General features: G+C 35.3%; 1 protein-coding gene across 1 annotated transcript in view; it reads right to left on the bottom strand.

The window, feature by feature from the left end:
- Ten-a (tenascin accessory) overlaps positions 1-23,064 on the bottom strand; it is a 596,228-nt gene that overhangs the window by 350,824 nt on the left and 222,340 nt on the right. Inside the window, exon 10 of the mRNA XM_068225631.1 lies at positions 206-325. Coding sequence (XP_068081732.1) covers positions 206-325 — 120 coding nt within the window. The remainder of the gene's footprint in view (positions 1-205; positions 326-23,064) is intronic.

Below are 23,064 nucleotides of genomic sequence, written 5' to 3'. Positions count from 1 at the left end.
AAGATTATTTTTAAATCTAATAGGATGCTATTGTGAAGAAGCAAAATTCTTTTAAGAGATATGTACATAGGCCTGCCCATTGTAAAAACATTTTTTGTCATTACGAGAATGTTACAAGACTGATTTCAACCTTGAGGAATGATTCATTCAGGAAATATGTTGTAGTAATTTTCACTCAGAAATTGTAACATGAATTAAAACTCACCAGCCTCCAGCTCTTGTTAGGGTGAATCCAAATCTGGAATCACGGTCGACACTAACTCTGATGCCAATAATTCCAAGTCCTTGTGTAGTGACCACCTGTCCTCTCATGACTGATACACGGCTATAGAAAGAGTGATGCAGAAAACATTTGTTAGTTATAAGGGAGAGGAGAGATGGGCAACAAAATATATTGGTAACTTATAATGATGTAATAATAAAATTTATACTTGATTGTAATGTGACAGAAGGTCTCTTCATATTGCTGCACACATTTCACAATAAAAGTTAATTAGGAAGCATATATATGAGTAAATTTTGATAGTGTTAGTAACAAGTATAATGTCTTCAGTATATATGTGATCATACCTTGGAAAGTGATGGATTCATACTTTTTATTTTCAGAAGGAAAGTAATGTTTTGTAGATCCAAATTACATTCATATGATATGAGTCTGTAATGAAACCCTTTCCATCATCTGAATTGAGAAGTTTTTCTTATAAATGTACTACTCAACATGTTCTCTATAACCTTAGGATTTTGCGAATTAATACAATATATCACAAAATAGCTTTTAAAATACCACGTATAAACTACTCAGTTCTGTTATTAAGAGACTCCAGAAGTGAGCTTTTAGAAAATGTTATAAATGTTCAGAATACATTTGCTTGTAAATCACTACATACCCTAGTTTCATATAATTTCTCAAATTGTTCGTGATATGTGAGAAATCACTGGCATCCAACAGAAATAACTATAAACTGTATTCTTCTGGTGATAAGTTAATAAATTCTTAAGCCTTCCATCTTCAATTAGTCCAGAAATATTCCACAGTTCTAAAATACATTATTATTTTACTTGTTTTCATCTTGGTTTCAAAGAGCAAATAATGAAATATGGATTTTAATGATGAAGGTTCCTAATTTATTTTCATTTAAAGTCACATTTGCTGTCTCAAATGAAATAGTATAATAATAATAATAATAATAATAATAATAATAATAATAATAATAATAATAATAATAATAATAATAATAATAATAATAATAATAATAATATATGTTAATTTATTTAATGTCCCTTCAAGTGCTGTAGCTTTTAAGAGATATAGGGTGTCATAATTTTGTCCTGCAGGAATTTTTTAATATGCCGGAAGCCAACATGATGGAGTTGTCACATTTAAACACCCTCAAATGCCATTGACTTCAACCAGAATCAAATCCACCCTCTCAAGAACAGAAGCGCAATGATTAATCGACTGCACCATTGAAGTTGGCAGGAAGTATGGTAATGAAAGTTCAGTACAATATTATCCACAGCTCTTTGTATCACATATAACAGGTTCCACTAAAATTCTAGTATTTTATGGATTATGTCAATAGAAGCTGTTGTTATTTATGTGTAATACCAAATAAGAAAAAAGAGCTTCTAACAGCTGTCAAGGAACGAAAGCTCAGATATATTGGGCACATCATGAGAGGTGAACGATATGAACTTCTCCAACACACCATCGAGGGGAAAATTGAAGGAAAATGATCTGTGGGGAAACAGAGAAATTTGTGGTTTAAAGACCTGCGCCACTGATATGGATGAACTTCCATCAAAATCTTTCGAGCCACTGTTTTGTGAGTTATCATAAATAATCAGTTGGATTGCCAACCCTGATAGGGAGACGGTGTCCTAACAAGAATTATTCATGCAATTCATCATAAGGCCTTGAGAGGAGCAACTTAGTCTGGACCTAGCCACAAGTGACGTCACCAAATATGGTCCCTGCTACTCGCCACACATTGAATCAATCAGGGGTGAGCTGAGCACGCTAAGTTCTCTGCCACTACTATTGTCGTCACCTTGTTAGCTTACTGGAGGCCTCCTGGTGGTGTGAGAAAAGACTGGAAAGTAAATCCAGAGCATTAGCTTTCGAGAGGACTCTGGTTTCTCAAAGTTTAAGTCAGGCTGGATGGGCTTCAGCAGATCAGTTGGGGCTGAGTTCTGCTATTGATTGAGATAGGAGTGTAGTGGAGTGCAGTCAGTCAGTTCAGTCTGAGAGTAAGTGCTGTTGAAGGGTGCCACTGTGGGCACTGGTTTGAGTTGAGGAAATTGTCTGTTTGTCAGTCTCTGCGAGTGTTCTGTCCATGGAACTGTCTGTCTGTCTGTCATCAAGGTATTGGGTCACACGGACCAGCCGCTGTGAAATGGATGTTTTGTCTGGTGTAACATGGGAAAGTTTGATGTTGGATTGGCAAGGGACAGTGAACAAAATCTGTTGGGGGCGAATAGACAGAATACATAACACGGGATTGTGAGACCATTGTGCACGGGTTGTGAACTGAGTGGCTGTGATAGTTACGGTGAGGATAGCTGTTGAACTGATTTTGACTGAGAATGTCAGTGTAGAAGAGTGTGTAGTGAGATTGTTCAAGTTTATAAGTGACAGAGTGAACAATTAGTGTGACTGAACAGTGAGAGTAAAGAGGAAACATGAACTGGTGTGATTATGTGCCTGTGTAGTTATGTAAGCAATTATTAGTGTTCGTCAATAAATTTTAGAGTAAACACTACCAGCTGAGTATTTATTTACTCACCCTACCAAATAATGAAATGCAATATTTCATTATTCAATTTTGTCTTAAAAGTCTGTATTTAATGACTTTTCTATCATTTCACACAGCTAAAGAATAAACTGATAATGAGTTTATTATCTTTTTAAATGAATGAAATTACTGTCACTACACTATTAAATAGAAGTTAAAAGAGGTAACTTCATAAATATATGCAGTAAAGTATCACACCATACAGCACATAGATTACATAACACACCTAATGTTCCAGTGTTTCAGAGAAGTTACATGCTTTGAAATTCTTTTTATCAGAATGAAACTTAGTAGATGCTTCCACACTCTGGTGATAATTGAAAATTTTTGTCTAAACTTTATAGTCTTCATAGTTTTTGATGAGAAACTTGAAGCTTTGAAGAAAAGTTATGTCAGCCCTAAAGATGGTTTTCCGTGGTTTCCCATTTTCACACCGAGCAAATGCTGGGGCTGTACCATAATTAAGGCCATGGCCGCTTCCTTCCAACTCCTAGGCCTTTCCTATTCCATCATCGCCATAAGACCTGTGTCAGTGTGACATAAAACCACTAGAAAATGTTTTTTTCCAGGAGACTGGAAGAACTGCCAGACACTCCGGCATGGGTCACCAAAGGAAACTAGCCCCAGGGCAGGACCATTTTTTGCATTTTGAAGCTCTCAGAAATCACCAAATTACAACACTAGCACTACAGGTGGACTTATAGCAGGCTTCTGGGGTATGAATGGCAAACAGTCACAAACAGGCTGCGAGAGGTCAATTTATCCTGATGACCTGCTCAAGTACCTGTACTGGACAGATGACATTTTGGCAGAAGACTGTAGTTTGCTAAAGATCATCTGCGGTGACAGCTAAGTCACTAGTGTCCCATGGTGTTCTCAGATGAATCATGTTTTGCATTATTTCATTCAGATGATCATCTGTGAGTCAAGAGAAGGCACAGGGAGCAGTTTCACCTAACAGCTGTACAATCTATTATTGCTTATGGACAGGGATCTGTTATGGAATGGGCAGGTTTAAATCTTGACACAAAAATCAATCTCCCTATCATTCACAATCAACAGTGCATTGACGAGATCTTAGTGCCCCATGTAATTCCTCATGTGAGCCAACATGAAGAAAATGCAGTATTCATGCATGATAATGCTAAAGTGCGTGATGTCAACATTGTTCAGAGGTTCCTGCACGAGCACCAAAAGCAACAAATGGAGTGGTCGTCCAGAAATCCTGACCTGAACTCAGTCAAACAAGCCTGGACCAACTGGAACCATGCATCTCAGTGAGAAATCCACCACCCCAAACCCTACAAGCACTTGAAGATACCCTTTTCGGAAGAGTGGAAACATCTGCCTCAACTGAACATGTGGCACCTTGTCAGAAGCAAGAGATGCTATGAAGCTGTTATCCATGCAAGGGATGGCAATACTACTTTTAAAGGTGCTTAAATACCACATAGCCATTTTGGTATGTGACCAGGAACCACTTTGTTCATGACTCATTGTGGAATGATATTGCGTATTAAGTGTCTACAGAACCCTTTTCACTTCAATATGTATGCATATCATGGAAATATGAAAATATAAAACAGTGATCAAATTTCTTTTTTGAGCAGTGTGTTTTTAATTAAGAACTGTGATGCATTTAAAAGTCAACCATAATGAGTAAGGAACATGTCAGTATGAGCCAGAAGAAAAGGTTTTAAATATTACTGCTAGAATCATGATCAACACACATGCAAAAAATTACATATACAAAAGTTTGTTTGGGATCTCTGGTGATGAGTTTGAAGGCTGCTGGTGGCGCTGTTATCAACTTGAGCACGTCAAAATGGGGAGTGATGATTCACGACAGTACTGAGAATGTGTGTGTGTGTGTTTCGTGACATTAGCTGCAATGATGCTGAAGTGGACTGAACCTTACTGGGAGGGCTACATAACAGCCCTTTCCAATGCTAAATACAGCTATTCTGCAATCCAAGGAATGTGTAAGAAGTTGATTTCTTGGTATCAAAGAACAGCAGTGCTGCATTGAATAAAAAAGGCAAAGGCCGACTGGGCTTAATTCCAGAGGGCGAAAAAACAGGTAACTCCACAACCAGCCACCAGCCGTACACCAGAAGTGGTGAGAAAAGTGAAGGCCCTTGTCTCAGGTGGTTACCTTGCCTCCCAAAGGACTATTGCACGTAAGTTGGGGATGTCTGTTCCAAAAGTTAACACCATAATCAACAAGGACCTGCAATTAGATAAGTGGTATAAGCGCCGAGTTCACAAGCTGTTGCCTTGTCACATTTCGGAACGTTGCACTAATACAAGATAGCTGTATGAGGGCTATCTGGCAGGGGACAGATAGAAAAATGTTGTGACATTAGATGAAGCATATGCGTAACTTAGTGATTGTAACAAACCCTGCTTGATTTACTACCACCCTAGAGACAAAGAATTTTATCAAACATTGTATAAAGAATGCCAGGAAAGTTGTCCAAGGGGTTTCATGATCATCGCTGGATACTGCTACAATGGCAAGTTAACCATTCACCATGTCCCTAATAATGTGAAGGTGAACTCTACATACTATCAGCAAGAGATTTTAACAACCATTTATAACACAGATATCCCAGCACTCTATGGGGCGGCAAAAAATCAGGTATGGGTATATAAAGGTAAAGCATTGAGCCACACCTCTAATTCAACTCATCTGTTCTTAGAGAGAATGGAGATGGAAAGTAGAATCTGTGCAATTCCTTTTACCGACATTCTGATGAAGGCACCCGATGGTTCACCCATGGACTTCTGTGCATTTGGACTCCTAAAATGGGGCTTAGGAAATAGAGGTCCATACACTATCAATGGCCTCTGGAAAGCCTGTCAGGAGTGGGATAAGATAGATATGCTAGCTCTGCGAAAAAGTCTGCTGCAATGGAAATTATGTTGTCAGGCTATAGCAAGAATTTCTGGTTTTCCAACTGAGCATGATCGTTTGTGGAGACATGCCTCTTCATAAGTTAATTACCCTTCAAACATCATCCCCAGAGATCCCAAACGACCTTCTGTAATGCATATAAATTCATCCCAAGTAGGTGGCAGCAAAGTGTACTTCAAAGCAGAACATACATTTAAATTTGGAATATCATATGGGTATTTGAGACCAAATACTATTAACGTGATTTCATGCTTTACGTCAAAGTCTCAAAATGCTACACAGTGAGTGAACTAGCAAGATGGCCTATTCAAAATGTCTGTTCACTGCAATAGTGAAAGGGCAAGGAGAGTGTTAAAGAATGGGAGTTCAGTACAGCTGGCAGAAAGTGATGGCGTATCTATATGGATACTTTCTGGAAATTCTTCAGCTCAACTATTTACATCACTAAGTAGATTATGCATTTTCAGCTTTGCTGCGGTCTTGGCTGAAGAGCTATGTTGAAGAAAAATATCTACCAACAAACGGGCTTTAGAACTTTGTTCATAATTGTATTGTTTTCAGAAAAATTAAAGGTTGATTGTCATTCTGGTCTTGCTGCCAAGGACTAATAATTTGTTACTAGCTATTTGCTTTACATCGCACCAACACAGATCGGTTTTATGGCGACTATGGGATAGGAAAGGCCTAGGAATGGGAAGGAAGCAGCCGCGGCCTTCACTAAGGTACATCTCCAGCATTTGCCTGGTGTGAAAATGGAAAACCATAGAAAACCATCTTCAGGGCTGCCAACAGTGGGATTTGAACCCACTATCTCCCGGATGCAAGCTCACATGGCCAACTCACCTGGTAATTTGTTAGTAGCAGAAACCTAACTCTCACAAATCAATGGTAAAATATTAACACACACATCCCTGAAGGAAGCTGGACCCCTTATACTTTGCTTTGTTTAGTATATATTCTTTAAGCAGAATAATATATCATTTTCCTAATCATAATTTCTTCCATCCTATCTTAAAATGGAAAAAATGTGCAGGTTACCTCACATTCAACAAGGAGAAATTCATTCCTTATTTTTACTGAAATGCATTGCCCAACATACATCCACAAACAGAAATCCATAGTCATTGCAAATAATTCTCACTGAGGATTGGAAGTCCAGCATGTAATCCTAATAGCATTATTAATAGTTGACTATTATACTGTTAATATTATCTAACAGTGTCCTTGAGAGCCAGACAGTCTTCCTTAAATGTTATCTTAGATAAATCTATCAAGAATAAAAGCCTCTTTCTTCAGTTTTCCAAGACATCATCTGCATAGACTGATGCCATTTCCTTGTTGTCCGAAAATTTCCAGTAGAATGAATGAAGAAAAACTGTTGTATCTATCAAAATCGAGTCATTCAATTCTGTAAAACAGAGTTCTATCCAGAATCACACCAAAATATTTCTGGTGAGGACTGTGATGAATCAGGGTACCATTAAAATGTACTCTCAGTTGTGTGATCACCAATTTATTACTGAGGTGGAAGTATAATTACTCTGTATTGCTCATGCTTGGCTGCAAATGACAGTTTCAGAAAATGGATGCAAGATCGATCGATCGATCGATCGATCAATCAATCAATCAATCAATCAATCAATCAATCAATCAATCAATCAATCAATCAATCAATCAATCAATCAATCAATCAATCAAGATCTGCATTTAGGGCAGTCGCCCAGGTGGCAGATTCCCCATCTGTTGTTTCCCTTGGACAATATTCTTTCCACAGCCTTCATTGCTGTATGTTGGGTAGCAATTTCTAAAGCATGAGCATAAAAAACCTTCTCAGCTGAGGCTGGAGTAGGTCATAAGTACATAAATTAAATGGCAATGGGGCCAGAACTGAGGTTTTGATACAACCACATTTTACAGGCTTCCAGTTTCTGACTCACTTTTTGTGTCAAGGTCCTGGACTCAACTCCATACAATACTGTAACATCACAATAGTCTTATTTTACACTGGAGGGATAGATCGTGACACCTAAATGGCTTTGAGATCCTCAGAAACACATCTGTGGAGTTTTCTACTCAGTACTTAATCTCTGATGATTCATCTCAATCGCCTACTAGTACAACAGTGTTAAATTAAGCAAATTCAGTACTATACAGCTTGCTTTCATTAATCTCTGATGATTCATCTCAATCGCCTACTAGTACAACAGTGTTAAATTAAGCAAATTCAGTACTATACAGCTTGCTTTCAATGTTTTTAATGTCTGGAAGAAAATCGGTATTATAAACACTCTTTCAAATGTGGCATGTAGCAGGAGGAAGTTGTGGAGGGTAGTAGGCATCACAATATGTACATATAAGCATACATATAAGCATTTGATGTGTTCTGCTCAGTTGGGGCAACTGCAGTTAGACATAAATATAATTCAATGCATTCTAAGATTATGACACAATCATCATCATCATAATGGCTAACTGGAAATTGTTCGTTATTAGTTTGCATGCAACACAAAAGAAGAGAAAATCATAATTTGCTCTGCTGTGCAATTATGGCAGCATGGAAACATGTAAAGTGTTTGGCAAGTTCTGCTGTAGTAATAGAGTAAGTAAACTGTTTAAAAAGTGAGGTTGAAGGAAGTACCATGTGTGAGTAACATTCAATATACAAGCCACATTAGAAAGAATTTAGTCTGGCATATGGATTTCCTCCTAAAGAAGAAATTCTCAAACATATGATTGAGGAAATGGCTTGCCAAAGAAGCAACAATAACAAAAAACAAGGAAGGACCCCATTGTAGGAAATATACTACAGATGAACTTCTTGCTTATCTTTCTTTGGTATTGCTAGCTGCAGCTTTGAAAAATAACCATCTGGCAGTATCAAAATTGTTTGATGCAACTTTATTTGGTGAACTCTATCAGGCTACTATGTCAGAAAAAAGATTCAACTTCATCACAAACTGCCTGAGATTTGATGACAAAAGTACTATGAGAAGAGGAAATATTCTAATGGAATGGTATTGTCTGACATTTGGGAAATGTAACTAAAGAACTGCCAAAGAAATTACACTCCAGCATTTGCCTGATGTGAAAATGGGAAACCATGGAAAGGCATCTTCAGAGCTGCCGACAGTGGGATTCGAACCTACTATCTCCTGAATTCTGGTTACTGGCTGCACTTAATCGACTGCAGCTATCAAGCTCAGTAATATGACAATCAATGAAAGGTTAGTTGGGTTTCATAGAAAATACATATTTTGTGGATTTGTGCCTGCAAACCCAACCAAGGTGAGCTACAAATAGTAATGCTGTATGATGCGGAAAGATATTACATGCAGTATTCCATCCTTTACCTTGAAAAAGGTATCACACCTGCAAACATGCCAACAGCTCAGTATTTTGTGAAAAAACTGTCTACTCACATAAAAGGAACTAACAGGATTTTGACAATGGATTGACAGTTCACAAGTATACCACTACTTGATCCCTATTGGCACAAGGTATCACTGCCCTTGGAATGCTGAATACAGTAAAGTTTCAATAATCCAAGGTAATTGGTAATTGCAGGGGTGGGGGGGTGGGGGTACCTCAGATTTGGAAAAACTTGGACTCCATGGAGCAACATAGGGAAAATTGTGAAACATGAACAAATTTGGCAACGATCAAAGCTAAGGTATTGTCATTCCTTACAATGTTACAGGATAGATTAAGGTTATTTTTAAAAAAAGTCCTTAATTGACTTCTGCTGTTTTTGAATTTTGCATTATTTCTGTGCAGGAATATCATGCTATTGCTTGAAGAGCGGGGTATTGGTGGGAGTTACCTCTGGTTGTTGTTCTATGTAGTGTAGTGCCACCTCCAATGCAGTGAGACCATCACTATGAGACATCTTTGAAGCTGTCTCTTCTGAAATTTCCTTCTCAATATCTTCTGTTGGTTCATCCAACATTTCAATGATTGATGCATCTGTAAGTTCATACTCTTCATCACTCTTCATCCATTCCATAACTTTGATTTAACTAGCATCTTTACAACAGGGTATCTGTGAGATTAGATCGAACAAGTTTGGTATATCACCATCATTGCTATCATCGGAGTTACTGTCAGTATCTTCTTCCATGATTTCATAAGTGTCTCTGACTTCACTTCGTCCCATGATTCTGCTAACCAATATACTACATCTTTCATGGTTGCGGCCGTTGGTGAGCAGAAATCAGTGAAGCAACAGAAGTCCTTATTATGTAATATTATGTAATATATGTAAATTTTTGTCTTGTCATCATTTTAGGTAAACAAAAACATTTAAAAAACTGAAGAATTTGTGCAAAGCAAATTATTGTATGAAGCTTTCTTATTTGAAAATTATCACATATTTAGGCATATGAAGAAATGGACTATGAAGAAGATCTATGTTCAAAGAGACTAGGGTATTTACATTTCTGATTTAAATTGTATTTTTCTGTAAATTATAGAAAGGGATGTGGAAATTTTATACATGACTTGTGAGGCAGGGTGTGCCACGTGTAAGTGGCCCTTCCTGTCATTTTGTAATATCCGCTAATATGCAATATGCGATTCCTGAAGAATATTGTCATTGGTCAAAAGTACAAGTGTTTTTATTGGTGAATGTGGCAAACTGGAGTGTTGCTATTGGTCATTTATTATCACTCTATTTCCTGTTTGTGACTCCTCGTGTGTGCGAGTCACTTTGTCCGCGTCTTTGAATTTGGGTCGTCAGCTGCCAAAGGTAAGCGCTTTGTTTTTGCCTTATGCTATTTAAATGAATTCTTATTCCCACTTAATGTAAGTTCAGTAATTATGTAGAAGTTCATCTCGTGTGCCGGAGTTTCTTCTAGTTTTCCACATTTTCCAAAATAGAGCATTTATATGACTTAGCGATTATGCTAGTCCGCAACGTGTTGTTTTCAGAGGCAGACCTTCTTTTCTAACTTTAGTTGTAATTGTAAGTAACTGTAACACCTTCTTGAATTGTGTAATTAATTTTGTTTCGTTTAAGGTTGCCTCCTTTCATTCTGTAAATTCTGAATCGTCAAAGTTTGTTCGTTACCAAAAAGTTTAATTGTTTCCCTCACACCTCTTTTGTTTGTATCTCAAGTATCAGTTAATCCGCAGTTCATTTATTTATTCATTTATAATTGTATGTTCATTTCCTTAATAATTATTTGTCTGTTGGGTGTCTTTTCTCCCCCATAACGTCATACGTTCCCATGGACCTCAGTAGGGCTTCCCGCACGTTCCACTATCCTTTCTTAGTTGTCATTATTAGGCCTGTAAGTGTTCCCTGTATTTGCTTTAATTTTGCGTATTTAAAAGATACTTGTCATGCTTCTATATTCTGATATGAACACTCCGCCACTGCATTATTCACAACTATTTCCTTAGTCATATTATTAAGTATTATATTATTTATTATTATTATTATTATTATGTTTATTATTATTATGGTAACCGTAAATTGTCCCCGACGCGGTTACAATGGTTATCTGTTTGAGGAAGTTTGTGACGTTTTCCTCATGTTCTGTTGTTTTTAAGAATTAATGTAGCAAGCAGTACCGATATTCCATCACATACTAGTTTTTGTTTACATGGATGTGACCCCGTGTTGTACAGAAATAAAACTGCTTTATTAGGCAGACCCTTTTTTCTCAAAAATTTCAGGCACATACATCCTTCACACAAACACTTTTTCAATATTTATCTATCCATCCTTGAGTTCTTTTGGTTCTTGTACGAGATGGGCAGTGCTGACAGTGAAATGTCTCTTGGCTTAGTGGACTTCCCTTTATGATGACTAGCTTTAATTTATGATTGCCAGATGCATTTGATGTAGTGAGAACTGCCACTCTTTCTTTACTTTTCTTGAGACCAGGGGCATGAGTTTCTTCACGTGAAGCAAGTAACTTAGAAGGCAACATTTTAAAATTGTGCTCTGTTTCATTGCACCTGTATAACTGATCAGCACTGACATTTTTACAGAACTTGCTTGCACCTTCGGAATCACCAGAAATTTTTCCCCCACACATATCAAGTTGTCGAACATCATATCTGTAACAAGTCTACAGTTGCACTAAAATTGTCCTCTCATTCCTTAAATTCACTTCTTAAGAACAATGCTTTTTGTTTTAACATTGGTCCTGATATCGGATTTCCCTTCTGCCTCCATTGACTAAACTACAAAAACAATGCTTAACTCATTATTTCATATTCAGACTCCCTCATGCATTTTCTATTAGAAGCATTTTGTGAGCACTTACCAGAAGGATACCTTTCCAGGTTATGTCTGTTGCATCACCAATCCCCAACCATTACTTCTACAAATCTGTATTCAGCTGCTAGCTTATTACTTGTCTCCTCATTATTGAGTCTTTTTAAAACTTTTGATTTTACTTTCAACACCACAAACGTTTTTTGGCTTTTACTGTTCATGATGAAACAATGTATGATAGCATTGCTCACAGCCACTATGTACACTGTACTGTTCTATGAAGCAAGTCTGATACATAAGTACTGAGTGGGCATATACTGGCATATTACAACAAACGTGCATCATTTCAGTAGAGGCAAAGCACAGTATGATGACATGGCAGGAATAAGCAGGGAATGAAATGCTGTAGAAAACTCATTTTAAATTTGCAAAAAGGAAAAATTCAATAACGCTCGGATTTAACGGAGCCTTGAATTTCTGAGACTCAGATTTGCGAGACTCTACTGTAAAAACAAATTTGTAACATTTATCTCAACAATGAATGATGACGCAACAATCAGTAAGATTGTTAACAAGCGAGAAATTATCCCCTGTTATAACAAAAAACATATATGTAGTAGATGTATTTGACCAGATGGACTGTGGATGAAAAATCAAATGTTGACCATTACCCTTTATATTCTCACAACTTCTTGAGGCTTCATCATGGAGGAAAAAGGGCACTTTCAAGGTTGGATTATATGTTAGAGCTCCATAAGAAACAAGCAGCTCCAGGGCAAACACAAATCTACCATGAAAATGAAGGTGAAGATGTTCATAAAGAACTCTGACTTCAGCTTCAGATTATAAGGGACAGAGGAAGTATACATACTGCTGCTGCAACAAGCCCATATGCAGCAATCATGAAAATGTCATACTTTCATATGTTATGTTATGTGACCCTCTCAGACTGATTCTGATGGTTCCGCTTTGAACGCTAGTGCTGTACCACATCCGGTGAGCCATCTGGTGATGAATAAACGTTCCACTTCTATTATAACGCCTAAATTCAAGCCTCATTGTTTGAGAAGCCTTTCTCGTGGACAGTCAAAATTTTCTTCTGAAGGCGTACAGAAACATAAAGAATTTCACCTTATTTCCTTGACACAGCATAAACCCAAAGGTCTATATTACGTCTATGAAAAGAAGAAATACCCTGATTTTTCCAGCTGATGACAACCCTCTAAGTTATTGCACTGTTCTGTGAAACTAGGCTCCTTTAATATTGTGAAAAGTGACAATTATTTGTTTTTGTATATAAAGATAACTTTGACATGTATTTACATGCTCATTTATTCGAATATCCTTTGATACATCATCCTTATGTATGCCTAATAATAATAGGTGGTTGCTCATGTCTACTAATCTAGGGTTAAATGAACACATGGGCAAAGAATATTATAGGCATCTACCATCTAAATGGCAGATTAAAAAGGCAGATCAAATATAAACAGGAATTTGAATATACCTCTGCTGTTAATAATAATTCTGAGGTGGGCCTTTGACAGGATGTTGGTGGGGGTGTCTGGAAAAGGGATTTGTATGCATGAACGATGGTGGAGAGCTGGGCTGCTTCAGTACACCATGAGGGAGCAAATCTATCTATCTATCTATCTATCTATCTATCTATCTATCTATCTATCTATCTATCTATCTATCTATAGGTGCACACGTCTGTTGCACAATGCATCATTATCAAATTTCTCACAAAAGAGGGCACCAAACCTTCCAAAATTTTGAGACGGCTCCGCACATAGTTTGGGGAAGAAATACTTTTGCAGACTTGAGTGTATGAGCAAGTTGAAAACATTTTTGTTAGGGAGAGAAGCTGTGGAAAATGAACCTCATGAAAGGAGACCGCGGACAAGCATCGCTGCAGACAACATTGTTGCCATTTGTGACATTATTGGTGAAGATTGGTGAATAAAAATTCCACCAATTATTTTAGCTGCAGGAGTAAGTAATGAAAGTGTTCAAACCATCATCCAAGATGAACTCCATTTCAGAAAATTGTCTGCTAGGTGGGTTCATCGTCTCCTCAACCAAGAACAAAAAAGCTTTACGTCAGGAGTTTGTCAGAGACTCTTATGTCGCTATGAGGAGGAAGGAGAGGATTTATTACATCGTATTGTGACTTGTGATGAAACTTGGGTGCATTGTTACACCCCTGTGTCAAAGCAAGCAAGCATGGAATTGTGGTGAAGAGACGAAGCAGGTCCGGTCAAGGCCAAAACATGCCAATCTGCTGGAAAGGTGCTTGCAACCGTTTTCTGGGACACCGCGGGCGTTTTGCTGGTGGATTTTCTTCACGAACAAAGGACAATTAATGCAGCCCATTACTGTCATCTTTTGGATGAAGCAAAAGCTGTGTATCGCAACAAGCGGTACTGGCAACCGATCCGAAGCGTCATTCTTCTCCATGACAATGCAAGGCCGCATACCGCCGCTTTAATGCAGGAAAATCTGGAAGAAATTCACTGGGTACCTCTGGAACACCCGCCGTACAGTCCAGATTTATCACCCTATGACTACCATTTGTTTGGACCACTCAAACAAGACCTAGGAGGACAGCATCAAAGTTTATCAATCCGATGGAGAAAATGTGTATCCAAGGCAGGACACTACGTAGAAAAGTGATCTCTGTATGTGTATTTTTTGGTTGATGCAATAAATTAAAAATAATTATTCCTCATAGTAAGAACTGTAGCTACACCTATCAATCTAGTCATTATACATATGTATTTCCCAACATCAGAACATGAAGACTATGTAGTTGAAGAATCACATCAGCCAAATGCTGGGGTTGTTGGGGTTGTACCTTAATTAAGGCTGTGACCACTACCTTCCCAATCCTAGCCCTTTCCCATCCTTGCATTGACGAAAACCTTTGATGTGTTAGCGCAATGTTAAATCACTTGAAAAATATTCTTGTTATGTGATTGTGAAACTGCACATGTGTACACAGAAGCAACCATGACAATTGTACCAGAATGTGAATTGGGTGTATCTAGTGTAAGTACTTGTCAAAACTTTGATGGAGAGGTTTCTGAACAAAGGAATATAAAAGGTTATAAAGGGATTGACAATTGGTATTTGATCTATAAGGGAATGCAAAAATTTACAAAGAAGCTACAACTGTAGCAAAATTAAACAAAATGCACAGATAACATGATGGTCATGAGATGGATGGACCGTAAAGAAGTGTGTATGCTGACTACACTGCATCAAAGGCAAAAATTGAAAAGAAGACAAACCAACCTAAAATAAAGCCACATTGTATTCTCCAGTATAACAAGAACATGGGATCAGTGGACAGGGTCATATATTTTTTGGTAACAAATGAAGCTTTAACAATCTTGTTTTGTAAGAAACAGAGCTTTAACAATCATTTCAAACCTTTCATGACATGATACTTTTCATCAGGATATAACAAATTAGCAACAAGGATAAAAGCAGCATGTAGTCCAGCATTAATGGTAAAAGCAAATGCCGAGCATAAAAAGAAGATGGGGAAAACACACTGTGCCTGACCTAAACTTCAAACTGCGTTTGCCGCTTTTAACTTCAGTGTCCAGCATATGAAGAAGCAAAACAACTGCTGAAAAGTGGGTTTGAACACAGGAGAAATGGGCACAAGAATGGCTGGAGGCAAAGTCAGATAATCAGCAATCCATCTACTGTAGTGTCTGGTATCCATCAACCACGATAACTATGGGTTCAACTAATCTTTTACTCTACTGGTCACGGAATGTGCAAACATTTAAAGTACAAGTGGAGTTTCTACAGTCCAGATAATACACCACATAGTAGAAGAACGAATCGAAAGATTTCCTGATGGAGCAGATCAAGTTCTGCAACTTAGTTGTCTGATTGTGGAATGCTTTATTTTTTGGGGTGTAATAATAATAATAATAATAATAATAATAATAATAATAATAATAATAATAATAATAATAATAATAATAATAATAATAATAATAATAATAATAATAATAATAATAATAATAATAATAATAATAATAATAATAATAATAATAATAATAATAATAATAATAATAATAATAATAATAATAATAATAATAATAATAATAATAATAATAATAATAATAATAATAATAATAATAATAATAATAATAATAATAATAATAATAATAATAATAATAATAATAATAATAATAATAATAATAATAATAATAATAATAATAATAATAATAATAATAATAATAATAATAATAATAATAATAATAATAATAATAATAATAATAATAATAATAATAATAATAATAATAATAATAATAATAATAATAATAATAATAATAATAATAATAATAATAATAATAATAATAATAATAATAATAATAATAATAATAATAATAATAATAATAATAATAATAATAATAATAATAATAATAATAATAATAATAATAATAATAATAATAATAATAATAATAATAATAATAATAATAATAATAATAATAATAATAATAATAATAATAATAATAATAATAATAATAATAATAATAATAATAATAATAATAATAATAATAATAATAATAATAATAATAATAATAATAGCCACCAGATACTTCAAGGCTTGTAAAATAAGTAAACTTCGTAACAAGATTTGTTTCAAATCATGCACATAATATCTAGAAAGAAAAACAAGAAGGGACATGGAAAATAACAAATAAGGTATGAGTATAAGTATGCGGTAGCACAATTATTATAATCGAAGATGAAGTAGTAATGATTATTATGCAAGAATCTAATAGTGGGGTATGATTAAGGTACACTTAAATATTGTAAGAGAGCATTTTCAAAATATATTTGAAACAAAAAAACAGCAGCTCTCTTCTTCCTAATGAGTTGACTGAAACACATGTACAAGAAGATATAACACTAGAGAGGATGAAATTCACAAAGCATTATATAGTATAAGGTCGACATTTTATCAGGGCCAAATCAAAAAATTGTTTGAAGTTTATGGCAACTGAAATTTCTAATATTCTTTGCAAATACAATGATTCACTTTAGTTATGCTTCTATTTTTTAAAAATCTGTTTGCACAGTTCTTATTCACAAAAGGGGTTACACCAATGACATATAAGAATGGAAGTTATTGCAATTTATTCTGTGATCAGGCAAATTATTGAGCACCTCCTCATCGCTTTGAACACCAGCAATAGAGGATTTGTTAACATGTCCGGAACAGATACAAATGCCTCTCTCATTAACGGCAGCTAACTAGGATAACAATTATTGTTGTATTATATTTTGGGATGCTTTTAAAGCTTTCAATTCAGCTGGCCACTAATATATTTTATGGTCACTTAAACAATCTGGAATTAAGTGTAATCTATACTGCAATATGGAAACCTTACTAACTGAAATTACAACGCAGGTGGGAATGAATTTAAAGAGAACTAAAATAATTCATGTGAACTAAGGCTTACCGCAAGGCAGTCATTTATCCCCTTTATTCAACTTACTAACAGATGACGCTTTGGAAAAATTACACGTGCAAGAAGTATGGATCCTCAATTAGAAACGAACTGCCCAATTCAAGTGCTTTTGCATTTGCAGATGACATAGCCATAATTGGAAAATATGTTAATGGGCATTTCAGAAGCATTAGTAAGTCAGGCAGAGAATAAGCTTGCAGAAAGAAGCCATATAATAAATGAAATAAGACCAAATGTTTTATTCTTAAGGAGGCAAAATTAAGCAAAGGGGCATGAATATTGCTTCATGGCTCACTTATTCAATGATTGGCAAGTAAATCAGAACATATTGAATATCTTGGTGTTTATTTCAATTATGAAATATGTTTAGATAAATATGATTACTCTATCACATAATCTCAACAGGCTTATCCAGTCCAAGCTACTGAAATTGTAAAAGAAATTTTCAATTCAATGTAACCCTCAAGAGGCATTGTAGGCAGAAACTGCTAGGCCTCCTTTCCTAAGATATTTTGATGGTTGAGTTCTGGAAAAATTCATTCTTAAAGAGGCAGACACTCATAAATCATGGGACATAGTAACCACTCAGAACATAACTTGGTCATGGAGAAAATTGAATGTTGATGTTAAAGAGCTCAAAGACAAATTTTTATGGATTCACTGAAAAAGATGAATGTGAAGGACTGGTTTTCAAATAATAATGTTCATTTTGGAGAAGTGGATGAAAGTAACATTATCGAGTGGCTTCACATTAATATATTTTGAGCGATGACAAAATAGTAACTAAAAGTATGTGTAATAGCTCAGCAATCAGTGCGAAGTGACAGGGGAAAGTAGGAGGCATGGAGAAACAACAATCATGTACTGCTTCAGACTGTACTGGAGTTGACAGAGACTCTAACAGGAGGAAAATACAGATTTTTTAGACTTTCTTGTAACTGGAAAGCTTGGAATGGACAGAAAGCAAATAAGCTGTAGGAGAATGCAGAAAAATTAGCAGATTTTTTAAAGCAGCATAAATGGCATGAGGTAGATTTATGTTATTCTTATTCTACTAGTAATTTAAGTGAATAATTATTGTTAACATTGATGCTTTCATGGCCCGTACTTGTAGTAATTCTTGGAATTAACCTTGTTTCCTTGACACAGCATAAGCTGTAAATACCTGTAAATATTTTGTTTTTTAAGAGGGATTTAACTATTTTATGATTATATTTATATAGTTTAAAGTCCATCAAAATTGGCAATATGAAATATCTGTTGTTGTTTTTTTTCTTCGATAACCCATTCACTACATGTCTTAAGATGGATATCAAGGTTCTCAGCTCAGACATGATAAGGCAGCTGGAATACCAGGCTTGAATTGGCTATATAGAGTGTTATGAGTGATTTGGGAAAGAAACAAAATCCCAGAAGATTGGAGTAAAGGAGTCATCATCCCACTGTTGAGAAAGAATAACCGACGGAAATGTGGAAATTACAGAGACATCACGCTGTTGTCACACACACCGAAGCACTGAAAAAGATCATAGAAATGAGACTTTGGGAAGATAGTGGAACCTTTGCTTGAGGAAGAACAACACGAGTTCAGGAAAGATCGAAGTACTGTGGATCTTATCTTTGCAGTAAAAATGCTGACAGAAAAGTACTGGGAATATGGAAGAAATATTGTGATTGCATTTGTGGACATTGAAAAAGCATATGATAGTGTTCCTCGAAACAAGATATGGGAATGTCTGGAAAACCTAAAGGAGCCAAAGTACTTAATTGACAAAGTCAAGATGCTATACCAGAAGTGCTACAGCTGGGTCCAGATAGGCAACGGATGATCAAAATGGTTTGAAACAAAGAGAGGTGTCCAACAAGGAAGTGCCCTATCACCATTCCTGTTCATAACAGTAATGGACAAGGTCATAAAATCTATCAAGAAAATGGACAGTGAACCAAACGCCCTGGTATTTGCTGATGATGTGCTTTTATGGGGAGAGACAGAAGCTTAATTTCAGAAGAAACTTAACAAATAGAACAATACATTCAAAAATTTTGGACTGAAGTTGAGCAAAACAAAGACAGTGGAAATGACCATCAATAGGGAAGGAACAAGCTCAAATATATTTCTGGAAGGAGTAAACATTGAGTCAGCTTCCCACTTCAAGTACCTCGGAAGCACAATCTCAAAAGACAACACTGTCAGGCAGGAAATACTCAGCAGGACACAGAAAGCATCAAACTTCTACAGTCAAGTCAGAAATCTTCTCTGGGACTGCAAAATAACCACAAAAAGCAAAAACAATCATGTACCACACTTACTTTGTACCAATCCTCACATACAGTTCAGAGACATATACCCGACTAACCAAAGACTTCAGTAGAATCTAAGCAACTGAAATGAGATTCATTAGAACCATGAACCAAACTACCAGAAAGGACAAGATCAGATGTGAAGTGAATAGGAAAGTAGCTGTTATCAAGTTGCCTATTACCAATCTCATAAAGAAATGCAGACTTCAGTAGTATGGGCACATAATGAGAATGCACAGGGAAAGACCTGCCAAAAAATATTTTGACCTTAATCTCATAGGAAGAAGACCACAGGGAAGACCAAGAAAACGCTGCATAGAGACTGTAAGATCAGATGTGGAGGAGAGAGGACACAAATGGGAGGATGTACTGGAACATAAGAGGTATAAAGACAGAAGGAGATGGGGAGCGCTTGTACACCACACCCGGGAAACAGGAGTTGGAAAATGATGATGATGATGATAATGATGATGATGATGATGATGATGATGATGATGATGATGATGATGATAATGATCAAGGTTCTAATGTATGTTTACATTTCCCAAGCAATATGTAGTATTCTGGAGTGTCCAGGATTTCATTTTCTTCCTAATAAACCTGGATTCAAACACTATCTGAAGCTCAGTAGATGTGCTTCTATATTCATAAACACTAATTTAAAATAAATCACCGGTATGTCCATTCAATTGCAGTGAACATCAGTAATAATAGCCTTCCTATCATTACAATAAATTCAATTCTGGAATCCTATAGCCATAATGTGGTTCATACCCAGATTTTCTTTTTCCAATTCTCCTTTAACCAACAGGTTTCCATTAACACAACAGTTTTAGTTGCACTGAATTAATCCTGACAACAGAAAACATTTCTTGCAATATCTCATTTAACCATCTTGAATTATAAACTACGGAGGGGTCACAACTACATTTGTATAAGAACAGATAGTCTAGGATGAAACCCTGCAATATGGCAAGTGTGAGAATGTCACGAATGACATAATGAACATACACTGAAGTGCTGGCTGTGGGAAACAGTTCAAACAGCTTTTGTTCCAGTGTGTAAATTCACTGTGTGCACAAACAACTACCACTTCAATGATTGTTGGTTTTTAACTGTTTAGGAATGCAGAGCATTTTGGAAAAATAAATAAAATAAATTGTCCATTATATCATGCCTGACATTTCCAGAATTTCCTTGATGCAAGATTTCACTCTAGAGTATATGATCCTGTATGAAAATTTATTACATTTCGACTCCACCATGTTGTACTTCTCCCTGTAACAAATCATGAAACTGGATTTGTACCTACTCCTCTGATTTTAATATTTATAAGAGAAATTTTGTGCCCTTAAAGTGAATGAAATGAAACCTGAGATAGAGAAATATGTGATGCTTTCACTGAAGACCTAAAGTATGAAAACAGAAAACCAATCAATTTCAAAAGTTATAAAAATATTATTCAGTAACAAGATGATTTTATGAAACAGTGAATTACTGACCTTTGATGCAAGGTAAAGATCACATCTAGACAATTATAATAAACATAGGGAAGCAAATAACAGATATGTTAAAGCAATTATATTTATACACAAAACATTCATAAAGGAAAAGTGTGCAAGCAATATGAGAAAGACCATTATCAACATAATAAGAAAAATCTCCTATAGATTGAAAGTAATTAAACAATGAACACATTAAAACTGACTGAAAACACATTACATATAAAATATTAAAAAATTAGAGATAGGTAACAATGAAAGAAAGAAAACACTGTTATAGGTAGTTAAAATATTCAGTTAAAATGAAGTACAGTATGTTTTCTTGTTCATGTTATCCTTTTTTGAGATATTTTCTTCTGATGATCTATATTAAAAATCATTCATCATTATTCAAAAGAATATAATATTCAATATTAATAATTTAAAAACTTGGATCCTAAACTGAGAAATTATTTCTGTCCCAACATTGTCCTATCTCTAATTCAAATCATGCATTAGTTACTAGCAATGTGAACAGTGAAGTAAATAAGCATTTAAATAATTATAAGGAGGTGCTTCAGTGCAGATATTTAACATACAAATCAAATAAAGGAAAAAAATGCATTATCCTTCAAGATAATTTCATGGAAGGCCAAATGCCATTTAAGCTGCAATTCATCAGACTGATTCATTTTATAGCTATGTAATATGTATTACAGTTTATTTCAAGGTATAATTGAAGTTCAAGTATGAATTACATTAGTTAATTATGATAAATCTTCACTTTATACATAAACCTCTTATCTAAACATCGTCACAAATGTGTAATGTTTTCATCTTGATTCACCTTGAATAGTTCCTACAGAAATAATATACATTTATACAATAGAACCAAAATATATGCATTGTCAGAAAGATCAGATTCCATGCAAATCATAGTAAAATTATTAGGACTTCATTTACTGTGCATTCACACTGAACAACATCGCACAAAGAAGTTAGTTTTAAAAAATCATTAAAAAATTCTGCAGTTAAAGTATATACAGTACATGTGTATTGATTTTGCTGAATACCGTACCAATGTAGTCCAACTGCCTTTATGAAAAGAGAAAATACAAAGTCTCTAAACTAGATTTTGGATTGAGAGAACTTCATTACAAAAGAAAAAGATACTGCTTACTAAGATGAACAGCAATTTAATACTTCATATTTTGGCTGCAGCAGTACTGAACTGGTAGAATTAAGGCATTTTAATTATGGGGGAGAGGGAATCAGGAATTCTAACTCAATGAGATATATCTCCTCTACAACTTGCCTATTGTTAGTACTGTATTCACATTATTCTTAAGCATTACCACTGTGAATATTAACTGTAGTCTTTCAGTGGAAGATACAGCTTTATATTATCTACTCCCAAATATAATTTTATGCACCTAAGTTCTTTCAACACAAATTTCCATAACTGAGTAACTCAGCAGGTTCTCTATGCTTAATCTGTTTATCTACGGCTGAAAAATATGCAATCTAGGTTGTAATGTACTCTAAATTATCTGAACCTTTGTATCTGATTTACTAATGATGATTTTTTTTGTATTTAATAACATCTCTCAGAGATACAAACTGTAAGTAGTTATCAAATATAAATACAGTATTAATTGATCAAAATTTCAATATAATCTTAACTAATGTTACTGTACCCAATCTTCTAGGAGTAGGTACTGTACATAAGCAAGAATTATACTATTTATTACTGAAAGCAGAAGAATAAAACTTTAATCACTAGTATTTCTACTATTTTGCCAGGATGTGTGTAGCAGATTTTAGAAGGCAGTGAAAGAGCATGAAA

This window comes from Anabrus simplex, chromosome 1 (genome assembly GCF_040414725.1).
Source record: "Anabrus simplex isolate iqAnaSimp1 chromosome 1, ASM4041472v1, whole genome shotgun sequence".
In the NCBI taxonomy this organism is placed as follows: Eukaryota; Metazoa; Arthropoda; class Insecta; order Orthoptera; family Tettigoniidae; genus Anabrus; species Anabrus simplex.
The sequence above is the reverse complement of the archived record's forward strand: the minus strand, read 5'-3'. Positions and strand labels throughout refer to the sequence as shown.